The sequence below is a fragment of the Ruditapes philippinarum genome, unplaced genomic scaffold, assembly GCF_026571515.1.
Source record: "Ruditapes philippinarum isolate M1 unplaced genomic scaffold, ASM2657151v2 ctg1139_1_1_1_1, whole genome shotgun sequence".
Taxonomy (NCBI): Eukaryota; Metazoa; Mollusca; class Bivalvia; order Venerida; family Veneridae; genus Ruditapes; species Ruditapes philippinarum.
Window position 1 is genome coordinate 184,593 of NW_026858655.1, and position 12,780 is coordinate 197,372.

General features: G+C 33.2%; 1 protein-coding gene across 1 annotated transcript in view; it reads left to right on the forward strand.

The window, feature by feature from the left end:
* LOC132753854 (uncharacterized) overlaps nucleotides 1–12,780 on the forward strand; it is a 55,059-nt gene that overhangs the window by 40,078 nt on the left and 2,201 nt on the right. Inside the window, exons 9-11 of the mRNA XM_060744391.1 lie at nucleotides 2,730–2,972; nucleotides 3,734–3,852; nucleotides 6,783–6,949. Of these exons, the coding sequence (XP_060600374.1) occupies nucleotides 2,730–2,972; nucleotides 3,734–3,852; nucleotides 6,783–6,949 (529 nt within the window). The remainder of the gene's footprint in view (nucleotides 1–2,729; nucleotides 2,973–3,733; nucleotides 3,853–6,782; nucleotides 6,950–12,780) is intronic.

A 12,780-nucleotide genomic window follows, 5' to 3' on the forward strand; every position in this document is an offset into this window, starting at 1 on the left:
CTTATAACTGAGTTTGGCCCGTGTGTCCCTGTACCATCAGCACCTGTTAATTTACATCAATTCTAAATATATTTCATATTTCGACAGCACACATTTAAAATGACATTTTATTTATTATAATTATGTTTATATGAAATTAATATTTTACAAAAATGAAAAGCAAAATATCTGTATTATAGAAAAAAGCAAAATTTATTTACTTATTTATTTATTTATTTATTTATTTATTTATTTATTTATTTATTCTTTACATACCAATTGATTCATCCTCGTCTATAAGATAATTATATTGTTGTGACACAGAATCAACGCGGACGCCAAAAATTTGTATTTTCCTGCCAGTAACAAAATACAAAGGACCCATTTGTTGACTATGATGTGGTATTGTCACATTTTGAGAATAGTCGAATGTATAGTGCACTTTTGATAAATCACTAGTGCATGGCTGGGCAGGTCGATTGACTGTGACTGATGTGTGCCTCATTTCCTCACGAGCCTCCTCTATTGTCTGTCTATAAACCTGTCGCTCTCTCTGTGTGTCCTACATAGTTTGTGTAAATAAACAAAAAATATAAACAAATCACTCCAACTCTATAATTATTAACCTTTCAATAAAATATCTATAAACATGTGATGCTAGTAAACACAAATATTTTCTGAATAAATGTTAAATTGTTGATAGCAAATTTGGTATCACATGTATCAAACTATAATTCAATCGATATGTCAATAATTTCAAAAGTATGGTTCCATTATGGAGGCAAATAATTACCGCAAGAACTTTGTACGGAAAAATCAGTGTCACTAATAAACATATTGTAAAAGGTGATCCTTGAAAGCATTAATAACAACAAACTGACATGAAAATTGCAGACTTGTTTTGATTAATTAAGCGTAATAGGTTGTTAAAGTCAAATCAGGATGTTTGATTCAATTCCGCTGTCGAACGGATTTTAAATTTTATTAACGCGTAATAAAATGAATATTACCTGTATGTTCTCGTAAATCGTTTGCTGCCTCAAGTTTGTTCATCTCATTTATAGCATCAGCCACCCGTTTTCTTATTATCTCGCACTTATGACAAACGTCATCTTTTGCCGTCATTATCTTAATGTGTGGAAGGCATTGCTTCCAAACACATTTAAATGTAGTTATACCAAGACATCTTACGCCGGCTTCTACACATGCTTGTTGGTATTTTGAATGTAAATCCACTTTTGTAGTATTACATGGTAACAGTATAGGTGCAGCCTCGTCTGCTCCGCGTGGTGCTGCTGGCATTGTTAACCCGTTGATTTCTGCATATAATAACAGGAAATCAACACAGAAACGCACGTCCTCGTACTTAACTGCAAGGCTTGGCTTTCTCCCGGTATTCCCATGTATTCGCGGCACCGGTCCATTTGAATTTAAATGTTTTAGTAAAGATTTAACAGTTCTCTGCCCAATATCATTAATGTGGCAGAACACAGATTTACAAACAGTTTTGCCATCAAATGTATATTTATATCTAACTCGTTTACGTTTACCTTTCCTGGTTTCCTGTGCACCTATTTTCAACAGACTTCCCATAACAAACATCTCCTTTTGGTCTTTCTCCATTTCCCTGAGAGACAATATATGCCCTTGAATGTGTTCAGCATCAAACTGCGACAAACAATTGGTCTTACACTTACATTGTACACTTGTGACATCATTATCGTCCGACTCTGATTCAAAAACGCCCTCGCCCCTCTCCCCATCTGATCCTTCCGGCATGCCCTCTGCAGCACTGTAGACAAACTCGTGGACACGTCCAATGATTGTCTCTGCATGTTGGTCATCATCATCGTCTCCCCACTCTCCATTTAATTCGTCCTCTGTTACATGTGCATTTGACCCCTTCTCGACTGTCTCATTAACAATGCCAAATTCCTCATATAACTCATCTAATTCCTGCGTTTAAATAAAGTAAAAAAAATATAATAATCTATTGATAAAATTTTATGATCGATGATAGTTATAATCGATATAATCTAGAATAAAATATAAAATGATAAATGTTGTCCCAGTTATCCAGTTAAAATAACTCAGGTACGATAGTAAATGAGGTAATATTAACAAATATTTTCCCTTCTTACAAAATATCTATGAAGCACTGTTACAGGTACAATTTCAATTTATTTAATGAATGCATACTATAAAAAAAAAAAAAAAAAAAAAAGTGTGATTTAAGGTTACGAACTTCGGTCCTCTAACATGTTAGTCCTTCACTCTCCCGACTGCGCTACAGAGACTATAGTTACTCACTAGTTATATTTCTATAGTATAGTAAATCGATCGATAACATGAACGATTACTCTTGGTCTGTAACTATGTTACGAAGGGAGGCAATTCCTTTGTATATACTGTTGCTAAGAAGTAAAACCACTGAAAATCGGGATTATTCGATAAAATTCACATTTTAAACTTAAATACTTGGTGTTATATATTACATTCAGGATGCAAGTTGACAAATAAAAACATAATTTCACCATAAATAACCTCATTTTTTAACTGAAGCGCTCAAATCATCTGTCAAATTTGACAGCAGACGCAAAATCCCGGATTTGCTAACTTATTCTGGAGGCTGTTTTCAAATTATTTCTCTGTTTTAAAAATTAACAAAGGATTGCAAAAATGATGACGGTTCATTTGTGAAACATTTTAGCAATTTTATAGCTGTAAAATTGTTGCTTTTTTGCTTTAAGGGAATATCAAGAGGAAAAGCGAAAGAAACATTGAATTGTCATTTCGTTGGTAAGATTGCAAGTTGCCACTTGACAGAGGAAACATTTATTATTGACAATAGTGTTGAAGATGAGAATATAATAAGACTACGAAAGCATATATTTGATGCTGCAGCTGGGCAGGATTACTGGAAAGAAGACGTTCCAGCGAAATGGGTGACTTTAGAAAATGTTATCATGAAGCTAAAAGATGAAAAAATGAAGGTTTGCTTGATATACACAAATTTTTTACACAATTTTTATAATTGCTTAAAGAAATGTACATCAGATCGCAAAATATTTGGTAACCATTTTGTTGTCCACTCAATTTATTTCAAACTGTTTTTTAAATTGTTTTGAAATAAATTGGTTCGCATAATGACCCTTATGATTCGATATAAATAGCATAAACAATATGTCACAACCCCGTTTAAAGGTCAGATAAACAGAATTCAAGTCAGTGTCCGCTCCTTACTTACAGTGGACAGTTCATCTCTATCTTTGACCACGTATTTTCAAAACGTCGAGTAAGGAATCACAAGAATATATATTGGTGATCGTCTAACTAACCAGTGAAGCTAAAAACATAGATACAACTGATGTTTATACAATATTAGAGAAGCGGAGCGGAGACGTATTTCTATAGCCGACGTGCAGCAGCTAGAGCAATAATATCGTATCTTAGTATTCCCGAAGAAGCCGGGCTTTTAAGGGATTTACTTAAAGTACTACTGTAACATTCGATTTCAAACCAAAAACTGATTTCTGATGCGACGTACCCTGCTAATAAAAGAATAAATGAAGCGCCATCCACCAAAATACTTCTCCTAAATGAGAGCTAAATAATCTGCTTCCTAAAGGACAAGATAATATCTAAACAAAACGTTTTACTTAAAATGAATTAACCTGGTCCTTCTTGCTTTGTCGTGTCCAAATCACAACAGTTTCAGAATAAATATTAATGTTATCTATTTATATTATTTCAGTTGATACGAAAAGAAAAACTTCAAGAATTGAATCTGGCCTTACCAGCACCACTTGAAGATGATGAGCTAGAGTTGTATCTACGTTTTCACCATGAAGCAGGAAATATTCTATATTTTAGGTCTAAAATTTGATTGTTATTTAACAAATATTTTTCATTTATCAGCCTTTTTTCTATGCCAGAAACAAAACAATAGCTTGTTTTGTTATGCACCTTCCAGTACATTCATCCATATGTTTGTTTGCAAAATCTTGTCCCCTTTTTATCTTTTGAACTGGTTGGATGAAATAAAAACTGTTACTGTGCCGATGTCTGATCTTCCTAAATGTTTAGGTCATCTTTAGTAATAATGTATGAATTACAAAATTAAGTGTCTCTTCCGTATCTTTTGAACCGATAAAAGGAAATTGTTTACAGTTATATTACTGATGATAAGACGATAAGTAGAACGGTGGTCTGACCTTCCTATTATATCAGGAAAACACTTTTATAAGTTTTATTTTTGTGAAGCCATATTTAGATACTAATTTGTTATGGTGGTTAATTTTGTACATTGCGCGTTGCGTTATCGATACCGACAACGCAACCTATATCGTTATCGCCTTTTCGTCTTGTTGCTAGCGAAAGGACGACAAAGCGCGACAAGGCACGTTTTGCGCCGTCGTCTTGTTTTGTTTCTAGCGAATCACGCCAAACGGCGCGTTGTGGTGTGGTGCGGCGACTTGTCGCAATGTTGCCCTGTTGTTTGGCTTATAAGCCAATCCTTCGATTTAAACTGAGCGACAATGTGGCATCGCGGCAACAAGCCGCATGACAACGCGCCAACAGGATGCACAAAAGCGTTTCAAATTATTATTTGTAGCATTTACTTGTGGATCTCTACAAAGTTGATAAAAATCATGCTCTTTGGATAAAATTTCAATACCAATAGCTTTGATATTTGATATGTAAAAGTATATGATGGCCTTCAACAATTCTGATCCCTGACCACTGAACCGCTCTGGAAGTCATGTTTCTAAAGACTTATATAATGATAAACATATCTTGAAATACATTTACGCAAAACTTAAAATACTGAAAATAAACATAATGTACAATGTAGGAATTTACATATATATTAGCCTGAGGTCAAAATTCGCCCTTCATTGAGACCTCTATTACGTTGACTAATGTATCTGAAAAAAAACGAGATTTCTACTTAAGCTAGTGCTAGGGTCATGGACTGTAGTTTGAACTTGACAACAGGTTCGATCTTACCGAGCCTGCAACATTTTCAAATTTGTTTTTTTTTACTTTCTTTAGAGATTGTTATTTTCTCTATTTTGTTATTGGCATATATCATTAATTAATAATTTGTCTTCTACAAAATATATATTATGCATTACGCTGAGGTCAAATTTCTCTGTCTTTGGGGTCCCCATGCTTTATGTAGTCTATGTAGACTGATTTTTGAAAGAAAATAAATGAAATGTTTTTGTTGTCATAAAACAGTAATAACAGCTTATATATTTGGCAAAAAATCTTGTAAAAGTGTGATCCCCCGGAAGCATTAATCACATTAAAATTACATACTAGTAGAATTTCAGACTCGGTTTGATAACTTTGTCATGCACTGAGGGGTTAAAACACTTTGCACAAAAGTCTGCCACATCAACCGATGTGTCGTGTCAAAGAACGATATCCTACCTCAAAGGTCAAGGTCAAACTCAAACTTTGAAAGAGTTTTAATGTACACATTGTGTCCGGACTGTAACTTATTTTAAAATACCTTAGCATACATGTCTACCACTTTAAGACAACGTGTTGCGTCAAAGTCCTATGTCCCTCCCTCTAAGGTCAAGGTCATACTTTTAGTTCGAATGTTCTCATACTCAAGAGAAGCGTTTGAAAGTGCACATTCTTGTCCGGATTGTAACTTTGTCATATATTGAAGGATTTGAAAATGACTTGGCACAAATTTCTCCCACATCAAGACCAAGCGCCTTGTCTAAAAGGTCAAGGTCTCACTAGAACGTTCACAATGTTCACAACTTACACAACAATTGTGTCTGGACTGTAACCTTGTCATGCATTGAAGGAGGTACAAATACCTATGCACAAATACATATATACCTCATCATGGTGATATTGCATCTTAGACCGATGTCCCTACAACAAATGTCAAGGTCACACTTACAGTTTCAACGTTCACATTCTCCGAATTAAAGATTAAAGGAACACACATTTGTGTCCGGACTGTAACTTTGTCATGATGAAAGGACTTTAAAATAACGTAGCATATATATCTTACACATCCATCCAAACGACATGTCTCATTCAAGACTAATTTTCCAACCTCAAAGGTCAAGGTCACACTCACAAGAGCTTGAAAGCACATATTCATGTCAGGACTGTTACTTTGTTATGCATTGAAGGATTTTAAAATAATTTGGCACAAATGTCTTCCACATCAAGATGGTGTGACGCGTCTAATGCCACTGTCACTATCTAAACGATCGATGTCATACTAGGAGGTTGAAGACACTTTTGTGTCCAGATAGTAACTTTGTCCTGTATGGAAGGGTTTTAAAATAACTTTACACAAATGTGAAACACATCATTTTGGTATGTTGCTCAGGTGTGACAGCCCTAGTTTGTTATTGTTTAAAATGAAGTTAGTCATCTTTTAACATAGAGGCCTTTTTATAGCCAACAGAGAATTATAAAAGCGCAATAATTTGCCCCTCGTCTTACATCTACGATAAAAGTCTATCTGTTCTATATAACTTGATTGAAGCATATATAACCTACGAGACAAACTGTTTTTAAAAAATGCTTTAATAAAAGAAATTAAATTTGGGCTCTCTTGAATTAAATAGAAGGCCAAATTGAATTTCCGACATACATTATTTTCAGAATATCCTGGCTTCCAGAATTATTTTGAACAGATTTTAAGAAAGTTACACTAATTGACTAAACACAAATTAAATGTAACAATTTGGAATTGGCCTTATGCCAATGTGAAAGAGCTCTACCATCTTGCAAATTTATATTTGATGTTAATTTTTCAGTCAGGAAAGCTTGACAAAACATGTAATTATAGATCCACAATGGTTGATTGACGCATTTAAGAGTATAACAATGGCAGGTGAAAAGTGTTCAAATGAAAGGAAAACAAATGTTGCTGCAATGTGGAGAGAATTTAAGAAATCAGCGATATTAAAGCCGGAATTGATTGGTATTATTTTCCTATTCACGTTACCATTATTTAGCTTATCTGTTTATAGTGTATAAAACTTACTTTTGTGATCACCTGTTTTCAATACGTAAACCAGGCAAAGCATATTCATGAGATGAAAAAGACTTGTATCAGTAAACAAACATTAGATAAGGTTTGTATCAAAATATCATTGTACTCTTTTCAGCAATAGCTTTCGATTATGTTACGTGAAACAAAATTGTCGTTTAGAGATATGCGAGTAAAACCTTGACCTTAAATATTGATTGATATAAAATTGGCAAGAAAGTTTATAATTGATAAAAGGATTTTATTATTACTCCAAAAAATAATACCTAGGAAAAAAAGAGGATCAATTTCAACAAGGCGTAGGCAACGTTCACAGGACGCATTTAAGTCTATTCATTAAAACGGTGCTAACTTGCATTAAAAAGATAAATTCTTAACTTATCCTGAAACTTATGTAAGTGTTAAATCACCAAAGTACAAACCTTCTAGAAATAATGTGCAAACAGTTTGAACATAAAAAGTCCACCTTTCAAGAAATATTTCTTCATATTAAGCATGTGTAAATTAAATTTAATTTCGTTATGAATTGTCCATTACGGAAACAACATTACAAAAATGTAATTTAATTTAACTGTCAGTATGCAAAACCTATTTAAGAACTTTTCACGTATTTATTTCCCCTTTTCTATTTTTTTTACAATATGCAAAATTAATGTATCGTTGATACTATCATTGAATTCATTTGTGCTTTTTTTCAACCATTGAATATACATGTTATTATATTTTTTTGCCATAATAAACAATCAGACTTTATTTAGGTATAAAAATTAAACGCCTTTGTTGCGGAATCTGTATACAGACTTTAGAACATATAACTTAACGTATGAAGCAAATATTTATCATGTCACCTATCATTACAAAGAAACTGTGAGATATAACGGACATTTCATGCTTATACATTTTTGACAGCTTTTATTTCGTAATTATGTAATTGAATGCGTTTGTTGACCTACGTTTTGAATATCCTAAAATGAAATTTATAAATTACAATGTTTAATTTGAATGTCTTTATTCACCCAGCGCAAAAACACTAATATTTTGCCAAATTGTTGTTAATACTGTACACAATTACAATAATAATATAAAGTACGAACAATATTCCAGAACAAATTTTATTTAACATGAACATGTTCTTTAACCTTATTTGAAAACTATTTAAAGAATTATCTATAATGTAACTGTTAACAGCTGAAACGAGTTTTTAACATAAATATGCCTTAATCTTAAATATCTATGTTTAAAATGTTCGATATTAATGCTATATTTAGCTAACTATGGACATCACGTTTTGAACAAAGTCCTGTAATTAGCATTTAATCGAAAACAGAAATATATTTTTTCTCAGTACCTGTCACTTACTTATTGAAAAGACTGCTTACAACGGATTATATTGATAACAAACATTTAATGATTTACTGTGTTAAAACTAGAACTATACTGAAACATGCTCAATCTAATGATACACTTGTTTTACAGGTTTGCCTAGTACATATATGTACACATAAACAAATGACGCGTTAACTGTTTTATGCAAATAAATTTTCAATTTTTAGCTCCCCTGAGCAAGCTCAGGGTGAACTTTTAGGATCGTTGAATGTCCGTCGTCCGTCCACATTTGTTTGTTCATATTTTTGTCTGACTCATAATCAAACTTTGTAAGAATGCTTTTCTTGGTAATTGCTAGGATGAGTTTGAACATTGGTCATCTCGGTTGAAAAACTAGGTCACAGGAGCTAAAAATAGAAATGAACTGAATCTTGTAAACACTACAGGTTTCTGTCACATTTGGTCGTTAACACTCTTGTTGTCATATTTTGCCTCAATCATCATTAAACTTTGTCTAGGTAATTGATTTCGAACATGGTTATCTCGGATGAGGTCACAGGAGCTAATAATAGACAAACACATTTTTAACACTCTAGTGGTTACATTTTAGCTCGACTTTTTTTTTTTAAATAAGTAGAGGTATTGTTATAGTCCTGGCGGTGTTACCGTTGCCGTCCGCAAACTTATACCTGGATAATAATTTTTTTTTGTTCTTGGTTATTGTCTTCATACTTGGCCACACCAACCCTTATGACAAGATCTTTCAGTAGATCACACCAACCTTGACCTTCATCCATAAATGACCTTGACCTTCAAGGTCAAAAGTCCAAATTGTGCTTATTCTTGCTATTATTGGCTGTAACTTTGTTATTTTTGAAGGGATTGTCATCAAACTTGAACATAATTATCTTCAAGAATAGCCCTTAAAATAACGTGACAGACCTTGACCTTCACTCATAATTGACCTTGACTTTGAAGGTCAAATATTTGAAATTTTTATTCTTTTGACTGTAGCTTTGCTATAATTGAAAGGATCGACTTATTATAATAAAACATTCTTCAGGACAAGACCTTCATGTTTTTTTAAACTCAACTTGACTTGGGCTATTTTGTGACCTTGACCTTGGAGGTTAAATTACTGAATTTTCACTGATTTGTGCATTGTGGGTTGTAATTTTTATGGTGTATTGAATTTTGGTATCAGATGACATACTTCTGATATTTTTGATATCGCTTGACCTACAATGAAATGATGGGTCAGGTGAGCGATCTAGCGCCATCTTGGCCATTTTGTTTCAATATCAGAAGCCGGTCTACTGAGCATTTGACCGGTCTTTCCAGACTTGAAAGGCGGCACAGCCTTGCATAGTATATATGGTTGTCAACCCAAATAACATATTCACGTGATGGCCATTGGAACAAAGCCTTCTTTTTTCAATGAATGAGATTTCACTTGTACTATCATTTTTTTCTGCATTAAGAATTTTACCAATGTACTAGTTTTGCAATATATTGCCAAAACAAAAACACCTTCCTGATAAATGTCGTTCGAACATTAGGCCTATTTTCTGATTGACATGCTTTCTTCTCTCCTTGATTCACATGGAACACCTGTCAAGCATATCTGACAATTACAACTTGTTTCACGGACGACCACATCCCATTAGCTTTGCCGAGCGTGTATTTTTATAGTTCCGGAAATTGTTTTAACAGGCAATTGTTCTATATCAACGTTTGTTCTGACAACTTGCAAATAAAATGAATACAAATCGAAATCTTTGCATCGTACAGGCAGAAGACTGTGTCCCTCGTAAAAGTCAGCCGCATCTTCGTTACTTCTTTTCGGGTTTTTACCTCTTCGTCAGCAATACGCTTAACCGTACGCCATACGCTCCCAAGCCATCACAAGGACCCTTTCAATGACCCGCCCCCAGTAATTCCACTTCGTTTTCACTTGAAATTTTATTTCATGGCAAGCAACAAAATTTATGATCTATTTATTGCGATAATGGGAAGTCGGACCATCGGTTCAATAATTGATACAAGATATATTTGGATTCAACTGTATGATATACGGGATATACTCATCACTCATCGATTATTGTCAGTACTGTGTTTCCATTATAACCCACTGTGTCTGACACTACAATCGTGCCTTTTTGTTGCAGTCCATTTGTCTTTAAGTACACTACAATTGGGTGAAGTGTAACGCTAGTCTGGTTCCAATACGCTGATTAAATTTCATCTACTGACTTGCACATAAAATCCTCACTTAAATCCATGTGCACTCTACATTGGTCATTGGGTAGGTTTTCCTTAAAGATTTTGATATCAGCATACTGATATTAAATTCTTTCAACATGACTTTAAAACTTTTACTTTTGTCTTTACGTGGCCTGAAAATTCAGCCTTTTCATGTTAACATCGACAATTCTCACTTTAAAACTTCTTTTGGACCTTTATTTCAACTTCTATTATTTTCCACTTGCTGACAGCAATATTGTCCACTCTGTCCACTCTCGTACCTACTTATGCCTGGTGTTGCTGGTTTTTGATCATGTTGGTTTCGTGCCAGCTCTTCAGCCTGTCTTTTGTTGTAGCGATAAACTTTCAGATAATCTCTATTTTTGTTACGTGCGTCCCTCTCTTTGTTTGTTAAACGATGGCTAGGTGTATATGACTGTTTCTTTTGCAAGTGTTCTTTCGCCAAATATTGATCGTTATTTTTCTCATTGAGCCTTTGCGTATATACTTTCTGAACCTTAACTCGAGACTTTGGCATACCTGAAAAGTAGGAAAAGGCTAATTGTTTGTTACCACTTATTATGTGTGTATATTTCAAATTGCATATTTCTTTAAACAAAGCTAATATGTACACTAAGCTAAGCAACTACACTTAAATTGTGTGGTTAATATAAGAAATCGTTAACTAAAATATCTCATAATACTTTAAAGTAATAATTGATATCTCAATGTATGATATGTTATTAAAAATAATCCGTTTAAGACGGAAAAATTGCAATTTGACGGTAAAAAGTTAGTATTAAACCTAAAATTTTGTTTAAAAGTGTCCGTTACCACACGATAACGAAAACCTCAAAAAATATTTATGGTATATATTCGCGTGCACTCTTAAAACTTCAAACACACGTATTATTTCTGTTATAAGAATCTGGTAGAAATTTCTTTGCATTCATATATACAATATCTTATATAGCTATGTATAAAAACGAAAATATTTTAAAAAAAAACATAGCGGATTTACCTCACATTTGCAGATAATGGTGAAGAAAAAATATATCAACTTTGAAAGTCAGTAGAAAAATTCTTTCCTGTAATATCATCAATAAATAATATGCATAACTATTATATTAAATTAACATTCAAATTTTGATAACAAACAATTTGAGGTATATTAAGGTCGTTTTTTATAATAACAATACCTTTTTGATTTACCGAAACTAAAAAGTTATGTGAATTAGTCAAACTTAAATCTTTCAATTAAAACGCAATGTATAGACTTTATGGAAGCATAAACCCACCATAGGCATAACGTGTTTTAAAGTGTTTTTTTTCTACGTTGGCTCTTTATAAGTGCTGGTAATAGGTAACATTAGGTAACTTTTAAACATTTAAAATTATCTTAGACAACATATCACAACGATTAATTATACAAATGATTTTAATATTAATGATCTTATGTCTGATCAAAGGATAAAAACATCGTTATAAGATACAGAAAGGACATATCTTTCTCTTTCACGTAAATAAAATTAATTATTTTTTTATATTTCAAACATAAACATTATTACAACAATATGGTTGTATTTCTAATAAAAGTCGATTGTATTTATAGCACCATCGGGCAGCGACGGTAACGGACATGTCTTTTATCACCCTTTGGCGTATTGAATTTTATATATGTAATTTTAAGCAAACTTTCAAACTAAAATAATCAAATTGATTTCTAGATTTTGTATAATTACAGCGATTAACAGCTATGAAATTTAAACCGTGTTTCAGTTTCAGAAAAATATTGAACTTTGATATTAGCTGACCTTCAGTTTGATGAAGCGACCCATATTTTTATAATTAAGCTCCGTGTCCAGGCCGTTTTAATCCATAAATATCGCCCGCGCCCCCGCTATTTATTTAACTTCGCCCCGCGTCCCCGCTAATTAGCGTGTTTTTACTTAGCGCCCCGCCATTTTAATTCTCGCTTTTTCGCTTTGCGGGGTCGCCGGGCGAAATCGCAAATGGCACAAATCATCCACCATATAAATGAAAATAATCGTTTTCTTTTTTTTAAGCTTTTTTATCTTGCATTTATTGGCTTTACGAAAAAGTGAAAAAGTCACTCCGGATTTGGCTCTTGTTATCTTTTATCAAAAGAGTCACCATGAACACTTCAGTACCCAGACTTCAATTCTTATTTG